Source organism: Fusarium venenatum (genome assembly GCF_020744135.1).
Source record: "Fusarium venenatum strain MPI-CAGE-CH-0201 chromosome Unknown EDB82scaffold_4, whole genome shotgun sequence".
In the NCBI taxonomy this organism is placed as follows: Eukaryota; Fungi; Ascomycota; class Sordariomycetes; order Hypocreales; family Nectriaceae; genus Fusarium; species Fusarium venenatum.
The window spans coordinates 2,746,339-2,759,539 of NW_027072132.1; the positions used below are offsets into that span (position 1 = coordinate 2,746,339).

Here is a 13,201-nt window from a genome sequence, read left to right on the forward strand (position 1 = left end):
TGATGAAGGTGAAGTGAGTAGAATAGGGCAAGCGGCCATTACAAAACTATTATCATCTAAGTTCATGTAGTATAGATGGTGGGTCTGCTGATAAATCCCATGCCAAGAAAAGCAGCTTGTTGAACTCGGTGAAGCCATCGTGAGATTCGACTGGTCTAGAACCGGCATTTGCGAAGACATTCGTCCCGACGCTATACGTCTCTATTCTCTTAGCATTGAACTGTGAACAGCTGGCCAAAAACACGCGGCGTTCCTCTAAAATCATTAGCTAATTCTTTGGTACTCCGAGCTTGCAACCGAACTGAACCCTAGGATAAAACACACGAGTCGACTTTTGCTCCGACGCTAAAAAATACACCACATTGTATATAGACCGGAACCAGAAACACCCTGTAGCCAAAAGTATCATATCATTTTTAAACGATCAAGTTCTCAAATCCCATCCCACGTAAATCATGTAGCCAGTTGACATTATCCGTGCTGCGTGTATCTTGCATCGCCCACGTTGCCTTGAGCATCTCAATTGCCGTGAACAGGTACCCCCACGGACAAATCTGCCAAATTGACAATAACCGGGACAGGGTCCATGTGCGTCTTTCAGGGTCTCGTGTCTCAGCCCCTGCAACAAATGTTGGCCACGAGGAGGCTTTGAAGTATGGGTCGTTCTCGTCAATGAGAGCTAAATTGCTCAAAACGTCCTCAAGCAGAAAATCGGTATCAATAGACCGCAACGACCGAACTAGTGGCAATGCTTGGAGGATGTACAAGCATGCCGCCGAACGGTGTGCTAAGGCTAAACGCACTCGACTGTTGAGGTCCTGGGTGATGTTGTGTTGCCGCAAGTAGTCTGCCCAGGCTGGAATATCAACGGCAAGAGCTTCGTCTATCAGGGCGAGTGCCTTATCTGCCGCCCCCAAGGACTGGTCAGTCCAGGGTACTTCGTGAGACAATTCAGAAGCGGAAAGAATAATGTTGAGGATCTCTGGAGGGCAGGACAAATAACTTGTCAGTTCCACACGTTTCATAACAGGTAGAAACTGAAAAGCTTGTCGTGCAACCCTTGCAGCGAGCCCTCCCGAGGTCAACGTCGAGCCGAGAATATTATAACTATAAAAACATCAGTATCCACTATACGCGGCAGCCGAATTGCGCACTTACATGAAGCTGTCAGTGATGACCCGGTCCCGCAACATTCTACTAGAAGCGTCGGGGTTACTATCCGGGTTAAGAAGCGCCATAATACTGGTAGCGCCTTCGAGGTGGGCCCTCCAGCTCTGATTGTCCGACTTGTCCAAATCAATCAAATCAAATTTGATAAAAAAGTGCATAGCAGCCAGTGCCACCTCACTACCCGCAGGGTCAAGTGTATCGAGCACCTCTCTAAGGTGGCTCATAGCCTTTTGCTTGGCCGTCAGGGCATCGATAAGAGCTTGGTGAGTTACAAGATCCTTTGAGCGCAGCACAGAGAGGTAGTCGCCGGGATTGGGGATGCCAGTGGGGATCTTGGTGACGCGACGAAACACATTGGACCAGTGGATAGCTGAAGTCGCAATAAGAACTTGAAAAAGAAGCGGGTGCTTCCGTGTCAAGGGTATCAGCTCACGGAATGGATTACTCTCAGGTGTGTCTCGGACCACGAGATCCTTGCAAACGCTTTCGGAGACTGGGACTCGCATTAGTATCGATTAAGGTAAGTACTAGAGCCAAGACCTACAATGCGCTAGGTAGAATCGCGATGTGCGGTCAAGATCCTGGAACAACGGATCTGTAAGTGCAGCCGGAGAAGGCCAAGGCATATTGCCATCGCTCGAGGATGCAGATTCGTCATTGCGTGGGGTCGGCTGTTGCTGATGTCGCTTCAACTCCTCTGCCTCTTGGGCAGCCTGTTGTGCTTGTTGGACCAAGCGCGCCAGTGGGTGCTGGTCGCTATAGTCAGGTTGAGGCTGGGGTCTCGGGCGATCGTGATGTTGACCTTGACCCAGTTGATGATAATGTCCCGGGGGCGAGGCAGAGGCGGAAGAATCAGTGTCGTCGGGTAGCCTCCGGCCCGGAGGCGGATTGACATTGCCGTGAGAGTCAATACCTTGCGTCCAGACGAAAACCTTGCCATACCCGAGGCATTCCTGCCCCGAGACCGCACATTTGTGGCATGTCGGCCATGAGCGGTCGCAGCGCAGGCGTCGGCGACGGCAGTTGTGACACGGTTTGGTGTTGCTTGGCGGCATGCGCCGGGTGCTGACAGAGCAGCTTGACAGGTCTGGTGCTGGTGTTTTATCCTAGGATTTCACTAGGTCCAGGTCGTGCTCGAGCTCTCTTGTGGCGGGCGAGGCAGCGGTTTGGATGTGACGAGCGAGTCGTTACAGAAGGTTCATGATGGACTGAGACGAAGAGATTGTAACGAGGTGCACGATGTACCAGTGTAAGGCGGGGGGTAAGAGGACTCTGGTAGTAGTAGAGTAGGTATGTAATGACGATGATGAATTAGAAAAAGGTTGTGACGGAAGAGAAAAGTAATGGATGGAGGAGACGGAATGTAGAGATAGGTACCTTAAAGCTAAGGTACAGGTAGACTGAGAGGTGGGAGGAAAGATGATGGAGGGGTAAATGGAAGAAGGTGCGAGTCTCCCACTCTAGGTATAGGAAGATAGGCAGGCACGTTAGTTCCATGAGCCCAGTCCAGAGAAACCGGCAGGTACCGTTTTTTTACGACTGTACGAGAGTAACAACAACAAAGACAACAACTACCTACTCCCTAGTAGCCTACCTAGATAGTACTTGGGTAGGTACTTAGCCAGGTAATAGCGAAGCACGCAATGATGCGAAATAGACCAAATCCAGATCGAGCCTCGTCTCAGTATGGAACATTCTATGGATGAACTGGAGACAGAGCCTAGACAGTTAGTTCAATAAAGATGCTGGCAACATACACCTGTAAGAATGACCAGGATCTTGCAGACGGGAGGCACAGTACGATACAGCCCCCAGCAAGGTATAGTGCACAGTGCTGGAGGAGATCTCATGACTCGGTGCCAATCAGAATTGATAGCAGTGCCCAGCATCTCTGACAATATGTAAATTGTATAAGTCACCCCATATCAGATTACAGCATATACCCCCAATGATGAATCCTATCCCATCCCATGCTCGCCTCGCCTTTTCGTCTCCCCTTGTCCGCCTCAACTCTAGTCCTAATAGGTAACAAAGCAAAGGCCAAGCCCCACGTTCATCTAGCCCAATCCCCCGACTAAAGCCGATACCAACGCTCCCCGAAAGGGTAAGGAAACGACATATCGTGCAGCCGAACCTTCGGGACCTGCATCATGGGTCTTCCATTACAGTCGGCAGAAAGCTTGTCGTATATGGGTCTTGATGGGACCGTCCAGCCAGAAGTGACACAACGACCCAATTGGGAAATCAGCTGTCTTTCGAAGTCTTGTTCTTCTTCTTTTTCGTTTCTTTCACGTCCTTGTTTTTTTTCTTCTATCGTGAGGGGAACCCTGATACATATTTTTTCCCCTTCTATGCGTTGGAGATCGTGATGGATCCCACCTTGACTACTACGGAGCTTATGAACCGTCATGGCACTTCACTACATACACTACCTATGTCATGATCCGCATGCAACCTTGACTATGAATTTTTCTACCACTGAAATATCTGTATTGGGTGTTGATTTTGACATGACTCCTTCACTCCGACTGTAACATTAGCCTCTGACTAACATAGACCATGAGAACCGACCATTGCTATTACTATCACCTTAGTCATGATACTAAAAATGCATCTTGGCATCTTCGGTCTGGCCCTAACCGAGATCCAGTTAACCAAGCTCTCCAACCATCTCCAACTAACTCAAGTGGCAGGTTGGTGAACTAGACCGGGTTTATTTTGAGAGGAGAAGCCAAGGCTTTCTCCTCATAAGGCTCCTCCCACCTTCTCAACAACTCCACCATGAAACTATCTTGATGGACCCTTCACGATAGTCAAAGTCTTTCACCTTGCTCACCGTACTTGTTTCCCCTCTATAATCTACTCGATGGGTCAAATTACGAGACTTGGAAGGGATATGCTTACATGGTGGGATTTGACTGAACGGTAGCTTTCTGAGAACCCTGAGCTAGACGACATGTTTTGACCACTCTCGCTTGGACCGTTGTTGATCCAATTCATGTCCACTCAGCATAATATCATTCCGGTCCCCTAGCCGGTGTATGAGTCCACAACCTAGGGCGATAGGGTGACTCCGAGACTGATAAAGCGGAGCACAAGACAAGGCCAACTGACACAAGGAAATAGCAGCAATAATTCAAGCAACGCTCATAAATTCTGGCTTTTCATATCCCGTTTTGATCTCTGCCTTGCGGCATCTCTAGTATCGGTGGTGCCTGATCGAGCTGCCAGCCAGCGTCAGTGCTGTGTCCGGACACTTGTTCCCTGGCTGATTGACAGCTCTCAAGGCTACATTATTTTTCATCAAGGCCGCTTGGACTATCATGTCCGCCGCCATTGGTATTTTCAGACCCTTTTCATAGGTCGCCCACTCATCGATGTCTCGAATCTATCCCCTCTTGGCCGGAATTTTAGTTCCGATAATCTTTGCACTCGGTTGCTTGAGCATTATTGTCAACGTTTATGACGTTGTCATCTGCTCGCTTGCCATGTTGTGAAGACTGTTGACTAGTCAGTATACGCAAAGAATGAGCATCACTGACAAGGACTCACCTGATATCTTCTCGCTCGTCAGAGGCAGGTGGGCCATTTGTAGGTCCAGAGCTGACGACTACATTGGCACCCTCATCGCCACCAGCCTTGATTTCTGTCAAGGCTGCCTTGGCCTTTCGCTTGCCGTTTCGGAGATCGCTCAGGTGCTCGAAATATCCTTCTGGGACTTCTGTGACGTACCTACCACAGAAGACACCGACCTCAAAGTCTTCAACCTTGCTTGTGGTTTCGGCAGCCTCCATGCAAGCAGCCTTCAATCCGTCTTTACCATCAAGGTCCTGGAAGATGACCTCGTCAGCACCGATGTAATCGGCAATTTCTTTTGTTGTTCGACCGTGAGCAACCAGGTCTTTCGGAGTGTTAGCAAGAGCATTTGAGCGATGGGTCAGAGAAGTTCCTACCAATTGGGTCCGCAAGATCGATACCATACTTGAAGATTGTTAGCATTATTCCTGGGTAAAGTAATTGGGCTAAACTTACGATGTGAGGGTGCATGCATTCGGGAGAGGCTGAAACAAAGATAACCTTGATAGCACCGGCATCCCTAGCCATCTGGACAATTTGTCGTGAGGTAGCTAATCTCGAATCAGTATTACATCTAACTTATGAGATGTGATGCTTACTTCCACGGACGACACTGTCATCCACTATAATTAAGTTCTTGCCGCGGAACTCCGAGTCGATGGGCGAAAGCTTTCGGCGGACGCTCTTCATTCGGAGAGCTTGGTTGGGGAGAATGAAAGTTCTTTGGACGTATCGGTTCTTGATAAGAGCAGTCACATATGGCTTGCCAAGCTTCTCAGCAAGAGTGGCAGCGGCAATGTTACTTGTCTGCAAAGGAGTTAGTTACCGCAGAAAGTAGGATTGGTATATGCTTCAGCATAGCATACCTCAGGTACTGGAATAACTAGAAAACGTGTTAGCATGATTTGAGCTAAGATAACGTGTGAAAACAACATACCAGCGTCGATCTCTTCAACTGCCTTCTCTCCAAGAACTGCACGGATCTTCTTGGCTAGCTTCTCTCCCATGTTTTGTCGGCTGCGGTAGACGGAAATACCGTCCATGGTCGAGTCAGGGCGAGCAACGTAAACGAACTCGAAGCAGTCGGGGGTGTAAGGTAGGTTATTGATGATCTGGCGGAACTTTGGAGCACAGCCCTTTTGCAAAAAGCAGGCCTGGCCGGGAAGAATGTCGATAATATCCTCGAAACCAAGCTGCTTGAGGACGACAGATTCGGAAGCAACCATGTAATCCTTGGCGCCGGAGAGAGTGGCGGAAGGCCGGGAACCAATGCAAAGGGGTCGAATACCGTTGGCGTCACTGTTTCAATTTAGACACGAGACACATTTTCAGGCCATTGACAAAACTCACCGGAAAGCCAGGATACCGAAGCCGGCAATCATGGCAGTGCAGGCAAAAGCGCCCTGGCATTTGGAGTACACATCGCTCAGAGCAGTGAAGATATCTTCAGAGTTGGCGCGAGTCTTGCCGAGTTGCTGAAGTCCGTGTGCGAAGATGTTGAGACTATTGGTACAAATCAGTCATCGTGGTTCGAATAAGTGCCAGCTGCGATTACGCACAGGAGCTCCGAGTCGGAATCAGAGTTGACATGTCGGTGGGCTTCTTCGTCGAGGAATTTGCGGAGGTATTCGGTGTTGACGAGGTTACCGTTGACGCTCATTGAGATTCCGAATGGCGCATTCACATAGAAGGGCTGAGCCTCAGATCTGTGATGCGGTCAGTTATGCAAATAGCATTTGCAGTCATACATACGCAGAAGCGGTGCCCATGGTAGGGTAGCGGACGTGTCCCAGGCCTTTAGAGAGTTAGTCTCTGTATCATCCATATGTATGTCGCGATGCCATACCCATGTATCCAGGCAGATGCTCGAGTCGTCGACCATCGGAAAAGACCTTGCTGGCCATTCCCAGACCCTTACACTGGGAGACTCTTCCTCCCTGGCAAACAGCAATACCTGCCGCATCTTGTCCTCGCTATTCCCAGTATCAGTATTCGTTCCTTGGACATTCGAGGTTCGGCATGCGATTGTTTTCGCGATCGTTGACTAACATGTTGGAGGTAATACAGAGATTCGTGCAAATCGATAGCGGCGGAAGTGGCTTCCTGGTCACCCAGCTGTGTAGACAGTCAGCATTTGTTTACGTGCAATGTATCATTCTTTTTTTCCGTTTGCTCTTTTGGTAGCACTTCCGTCTCAAGTCCGAGCACGGGCAAGGGTCTTACTGAGCGCGGGGGAGGGGCAATAGAAACAGCAGGACTCGAGACTCACCAAAATACCCGAAACACCACACATGTTGAATATCGTGTCACGTCGGTCGTGGAGAAGTTGAAGAATGAAATAATAGAGTGTTTTTTACACTCAGTCTAAAATTTGGTTTGAACCAGAATGTGTAACCTTTAGAAAATTTTTCCTCAATGGCCGACGATATCGGTCATTTTTTTGCTACCACAAATCCTGTTCAGGCGGGGTATTGGTCAAGGCGGGCCGGAAAATGATCCGCAGTGGGTGGGCTCCCCCAAATGTACCTTGCTATAGTGGACCTCCATTTAAATCAGTGGCTTTTGTCAAGTGAAACCCGGATATGAAACACCGATTTTGAGTATCTGTTTATCTTTTTTTTGCCCTGCTATCAGCATTGCGAGGGTAATTATCTGCTATTGTTGCTTGCTTTATTGATATTGAGCAGGGTATAAAGGTTTGAATGAATGGTTGATTGACAGGTATTGCACCAACCAATTGTACCATACAGAGGTAAACTGTATAAGTCAAAGTACAAGTACATCTATCTACTTAGGTGTCGATAACGAATTATGCCCAGATGTTTAAATATCTAGATACAGGGTTGTTAATACCGCATTAGCATATTTTTCATGTCAACTGACTACCTCTCTTATGCTGCATGCACTAGCACGTGTCTGCGAATCAAATTTCACTGATAGAAACCCAGTCTTGTTGGGAAATAGCCATTCTGTTCAGGTCCGTGTGATACTCTCCAGACACATTTGTCTTTTTAATATTTAAAATATCCAAAACACTTTCAGATACGAGATATTATACTACACGAAGATAAGAGAATAAAGAGAAATAAAAAGTCCATTGGAACGTGCAGCGTCACCTGTTTAAGCACAGATGTCAAAGCGAAGAGGGTACAAGACGGTGAAAAGCCCACATGACTAGGATTTACACAAAACTTCAACAAATGCCGATGTGAAAGCTAATAAAATATGTGCCATACTGACGAAACAGTACCTTTGATCTTACTAATTCTGAACAGTTTTAAACTCCTTCTTTGCGATAGTAGTATAAAGATCGTGGAGTGAACAAGGTGACGTGGGTTTACTATCTATATGTGTAGCAGCGTAAAATAATGATGAAAGATAATTGAGCATGTACTCAGGTCTTGTACAACATTCATGTTGCTATCTTTGAGAGATACAGTAAAACTCAAACTGCCAAGTCTCCAATAATATGACACAAGGCCAACGTAATACAGCTGACTGGTCAGTGCATAGCCGATTGTATGACGCAATGTATTTACAAAATATAACAGAGACGCCCTGGACTTGACTGTGCCTGTTTCACTTCCAACTTTGGGAGGGCGCCATTGTCTTTTTTCCAAACAAAACAGCGACAATATATGCTCTGATCTCTGCGAATACTTTAACAAACGAGGAATCACCTCATAAGCCCCGTTGGCTCAGTGGTAAAGCGTATCACTAGTAATGATAAGATCACTGGTTCGATTCCAGTACGGGGCACGTGATTCGTTCAAGTTTCTTTTTGAAGCTTTTGGCCTCGAAATAGCTAAAAAGGTGCTGATCACAATGGTTGTGCATGGTGCTGAGTGAGGTACAGAATTCGTTTTGGGTTATTGTCTGATTTGATCTTTGCACATGGCAGTGCGGGAATACCCGCGCTGCATAAATGCTTTTTAAGAGATGCACCAGTGCAAACAGCTGTTTAATTGTCTTTTAGGCACATGTGTGCAGATCTTTTGTCCTATCCGCGACTGGCTCTGATCATGCAGCCTTATGCAGGTGTGAAACAGAAGCTCTTTAACAGCCGTTGGTCTGTCTTGACAATTGTAGAAAATTTAAGTCTAGTAAGTCTAGTTAGTTACCCAAGACATAAAACAATTTCATCCTTTTTTTCTATCTCATATCCGATCTTAGGCTATCACTATTTTCCAACGTAAACTCAGATCCTAAGGCTTCTGCAATTTTCTAGTTTATTCCACATTGGAATCGAGTCCTGCTGCGAAGAGAGACCATGGAGATTGATGCAAGAAGGGCTCATCCGCATATCTGACGTCACCCCGCATCAAACCTTAAATCGATTAAGCGAGCGCGCCGTCCCGCTCCAGAGTTACACATGAGAATGGGGTATAAAAGCGAGAAATGAATAGACAAACATTATACTGATCCCAAAGATAAAGCAGTGCGTTCATTTCTTCATTGTCTAGCAAGTAGCCCAGACCATCCTGTGTATACATACCCATGTCCAAAATAATATACATAATCAAACATCCTCCATAAAATAAACTCCCTGCCATATCCCAACCTAGAATTGTTTCGTGTCCTCGGTGGCCTTTGACGCCTGTCCTGTCGCATTTTCTTCGTCGTAAGAAGGACTTCTCGAGTCATAAGCCAATCGCATATCATCGATCTCATCACCGACTTCCATCCAGCGGTCGCTCGTCGCAGCCACCGGCCAAAGCCTGCACAGAGTGTAGTAGACAAGCATAGACACGCCAAAGCCGCAGAAGTAGTTGAGCTGGTAAACGTGAACAGCACCAATAGGAACGTTCTTTGCACCAACTGCATCGGCAAAACCAACGACGTTAATGACGATTCCACAAATGTAGGCAGCATAACCGCGCCAGTTGAAGCCGGCAGTGTAGTAATACGGCCCCTCCTTGCGACCATCATAAAGTTCCTTCACATCGATGTACCCCTTGCGAACAATGTAGTAGTCGCAAATCATGACACCAGCGATAGAGCTGAGGAATACGCTGTAGGCAGAGAGATATGTTGTAAACTGGTTGCTGTCCTTGAGGAGCTGCCAGGGGCAGATCACAAGACCCATACAGGCACAGAAATAACTTCCACGTCTTATATTTATCCAACGGGGAAGAAGAGCAGTCAAGTCATTGCCACAGCTGACACTGTTGGCGGCCAGGTTGGTGCCTAACTGAGCTAGTGTAAATGACGATGCAATGAAGAAGACACCGAAGCGTTCCGCGGAGTTTCCGTCGTTGATGAACTCGTCAAGCAAGTCAAGAGGGTTCCAGATAGCTTTGCCATACAGAGTCGTAGAAGCAGATGAAACGATAATTCCAATAAAGGAAGTAATAGCAAATCCCATAGGAATAGTAACCAACTGTGACCACAGGGCGTCTCTGGGCTTTTGTGCAAATCGGGAGAAATCGCTGGCGTTGACAATAAGCGTGGCAAAGTTGGAAATCGACGACATGATACCCTTGACAATTTCCCAAGCCAAATCACCGCCGTGAACAGTGTTGGGCTGCTTAATAATGGGACCAATGCCACCAGCACGCGAGATAGTCCAGGCGAGGAAAGTGATTCCGGCAACAGGAACAACGTAGGCCTTGGCCGTGAACAGGTGCCGGAGTTGGTGAACAGGGAACCAGAGGGCTGGCAGAGAGCAAACCCAGAAGATGATGAACGAAGCAAAGTGAGCGGTGTCTGTGCCAGCATCCTCGCTGAACGTATTGGGGACGTTTTCCCATGACTTCCAGATGGATCGAATCATGAGGTAGACGCAGTTTCCGCCAATGTAAGCTTGAACTCCATACCAGACACAAGCTATTCAGTGTTAATGATGGATCGCACAGGTAGTCAGGGAAGGAGTTAAAACATACCCATAGCTGCACGGTTCAAGACAGGCCACAAGGCACCCCAGATACCAAAGGAGCTTCTGTTGATAACGGGGAAACTGATGTGGTAGACGGCACCAGGTCGCGCGTTGATTACGACAAAGATACCAGTAATGCTGTAACCGATCCAAACACAAAGCCATGCCTGCCACCATGAAAGTCCGTTGACAATCATGGCTGACGATATCATCCAAGTGTTGATGTTGAAAGAGTCGGCGATCCAGAAACCGACAAAGTTCCAGGGACCCCATTGTCGGCGCTCCTTCTCGACAGGTTTGAGATCATGGTTCGTAAGCTGTATGAGAGTTTAGTACAACTCCGTCTTGCGGGTCGCGTGACATTATATGCCCTGGCCTTCATACCATAAGCTGTGTGCCAGTCAAGCCAGGTTCAGACTCGACAGCGACCTTGTCGGCAAAGACTTTGAATCTTGATCTGGTTTCCATGGCGTCGATGTGTGGTGGGAACAAAACGGTTTGATGAAACGATGAAAAGAAACAAAAGTCAAAGGAGCTTGGGGAGCAACTTTAAAAAGTAGTTGACTTTTCGGTATCACAACTCCAAGGCGAGGGGTTATGACGTGCAGGTGACAATAACGTAAGGCTGGCAGACTAGGATTAAATCCAAGTAAGGGCAGAAAGAAGATGATGTGATGACACTCTTGCCTAATCGTAACAAAGAGATTGATTGAGAAGGAAGCAACTGAATCCTCTCCAACTCGCTCTTCTGTCTTGGAAAACACGGTTGTCGAGGGTGACGGGCAAGCTTGGTATTTATGGTTTGATGATTGAGATTGGGTCCCCTCCATCTAACTAAATGCGAGCTTCATGTATGCCCACTGTAATGCAGGTAGGTTATCAGCCATCAGCAGCCACTATCAGCTCGATCGTCGTCCCCAGACCCGACCGTTGCTACTGTAGATAACTAGCCGGTAATACCAGGATTCTCGCCGGCGGCCACATTGACTGTGGTTGGTTTAGTTGAACAAGTAAGTTCTTAGTATTTCCGGTAGTTGAAAGGTTTTTTTTTTATCCCATTTATAACTGACTTTTGCATCTCATTCTCAGACAACAATCATCATAGAAGATATTCCAACGATCTTAGGTAATACCCTCGTAAAGATACTTCAACATGATTCATTCATCGACATATCGTCAAGCTTGCCAAGGTACGTATGCGCCTCTATCGGCACGGAAGAGCAATGAATATTGCGGAGAGATGAGTCGAGATACAAGGGACCCAGGTCGTGTTTTAGTGGGTGCCCCCACATGCGAGACTCTAAAATCCATGGAGCAAATGCTTGGTATCATTGTATGAGTGGCTGCGACAGCGTCTTTGGACCTGTGTTGACGTAGACGGTAAGACAGTTCCCCAACATCGCTTTCTATTCCGAGGATGATGATCTACAATTCTGTTACAGTAGTATCCAATGTGTAAAACTGCAGAACTGCAGCAATGAGAAACAAATATGGTCAACGTATAGGTTCGGTTTGGTAAAAAATGCCATGCAGATGCTATCAAAGCCAGCCATGCCACAAGAGGGGCCATTACCCCAGGCGGATATAAACGAGGACACGCAATTGGTCAGTAATACTTCGTTATCACTGGGACGATACGACTGAGATACCGGTACTTAGACTCCGACTAGATTGGGCTTAGTTGCAAACAGTAGAATAAATTCATTACTCGATCTCATCGAGTCAAACCTTGGTTTTAGTCTCAGATTCCTTCTCAGCGGGAGCTATCTGCCCTATCATGTCTATCAGCGAACTGCATCTTAAATTCAGTAGTCAATGAAACACTATCTAGTTGTCAACAGCGTAAGTCATTGTATTTCGGTCCTTACCCGAAACTTTGTCGCCTGATCTCTTAAACCCCCTCTCAATGTAGAGCTCTATTGCATCGCATTTTTCTGCTTAATATGGATCGTATCGGCGTTGCAGTGCCGCCCCCAAAACCCCTACCAAACTCCGTTGTAGTGGCTGGTGATGGCTTTCGGCTACAACGCCAACTTGGCCGTTTTTTTTCACTATCCTACAACAACTTTCCTGAGACAATTATTTATTAAATGCCGAATACTACTCCAATATTTTCCATCAATGTGTCATGATAATACTGTACTCGACTGACATCAACGCAAGCAGCTGCAGGTGTCATGTCGGTATTTCCGTGGAAGCTCAAATAACACCGAGAACATCACGGCACTGAAACGGATCTACCAAAACCTTCGGGTCCATGCTGGGCTAGGGACTTTCCTTACTGGGAGACAAAAAGCGTCAGCCTGTCGGTATATCGTTGCGATGCTTACAGCTGTTACATTGGAGTCTACACGAGCTGCACTGGATCATGCGTGATGTGTAGTTATGACTTGATAAATCCACACAAATTTGTCAAAGAGGATCTACATGGAATCCTTCACAATGCGGTGGTGTATGTAAATTACATACAAAAATAGGATCAATCATATGTCTAGTCATATCAGCCCGCATTCCCAACTCTCTTGATGGGGCATTGCAAGCAGCCTCATACGAGTTAATGAGGTTTCGCGGCAAAAAGAG

At 47.1% G+C, this 13,201-nt stretch overlaps 3 protein-coding genes and 1 non-coding gene across 4 annotated transcripts; 1 reads left to right on the forward strand and 3 right to left on the reverse strand.

Moving 5' to 3' along the window:
- Positions 1–298: 298 nt before the first annotated feature.
- EDB82DRAFT_309522 (fungal-specific transcription factor domain-containing protein) lies at positions 299–2,353 on the reverse strand. Its single transcript, XM_065607450.1, has 3 exons — positions 1,715–2,353; positions 1,159–1,663; positions 299–1,107 (listed from the first exon to the last, which is right to left on the reverse strand). Exons 1-3 carry the CDS (start codon positions 2,223–2,225, stop codon positions 417–419), a joined length of 1,707 nt encoding a protein of 568 aa, XP_065463308.1. The 5' UTR covers positions 2,226–2,353; the 3' UTR covers positions 299–416.
- A 2,277-nt stretch (positions 2,354–4,630) lies between these two features.
- EDB82DRAFT_529423 (nucleophile aminohydrolase) lies at positions 4,631–7,039 on the reverse strand (the record flags this gene model as incomplete). Its single annotated transcript, XM_025737795.1, has 13 exons — positions 4,631–4,670; positions 4,723–5,071; positions 5,124–5,151; positions 5,203–5,297; positions 5,346–5,553; positions 5,613–5,629; positions 5,684–6,045; positions 6,097–6,249; positions 6,306–6,452; positions 6,499–6,541; positions 6,593–6,719; positions 6,796–6,861; positions 7,016–7,039. 13 exons carry the CDS (start codon positions 7,037–7,039, stop codon positions 4,631–4,633), a joined length of 1,659 nt encoding a protein of 552 aa, XP_025592621.1.
- A 1,394-nt stretch (positions 7,040–8,433) lies between these two features.
- EDB82DRAFT_t235 lies at positions 8,434–8,505 on the forward strand. Its single transcript has one exon. It is a non-coding gene; the product is annotated as a tRNA-Thr (tRNA).
- An 802-nt stretch (positions 8,506–9,307) lies between these two features.
- Positions 9,308–10,938, reverse strand: EDB82DRAFT_437678 (permease for cytosine/purines, uracil, thiamine, allantoin-domain-containing protein; the record flags this gene model as incomplete). Its single annotated transcript, XM_025737796.2, has 2 exons — positions 9,308–10,572; positions 10,629–10,938. Coding segments are annotated over 2 exons (1,575 nt in total), but the record flags the coding sequence as incomplete, so codon positions are not given.
- Between the last annotated feature and the right edge of the window lie 2,263 nt (positions 10,939–13,201).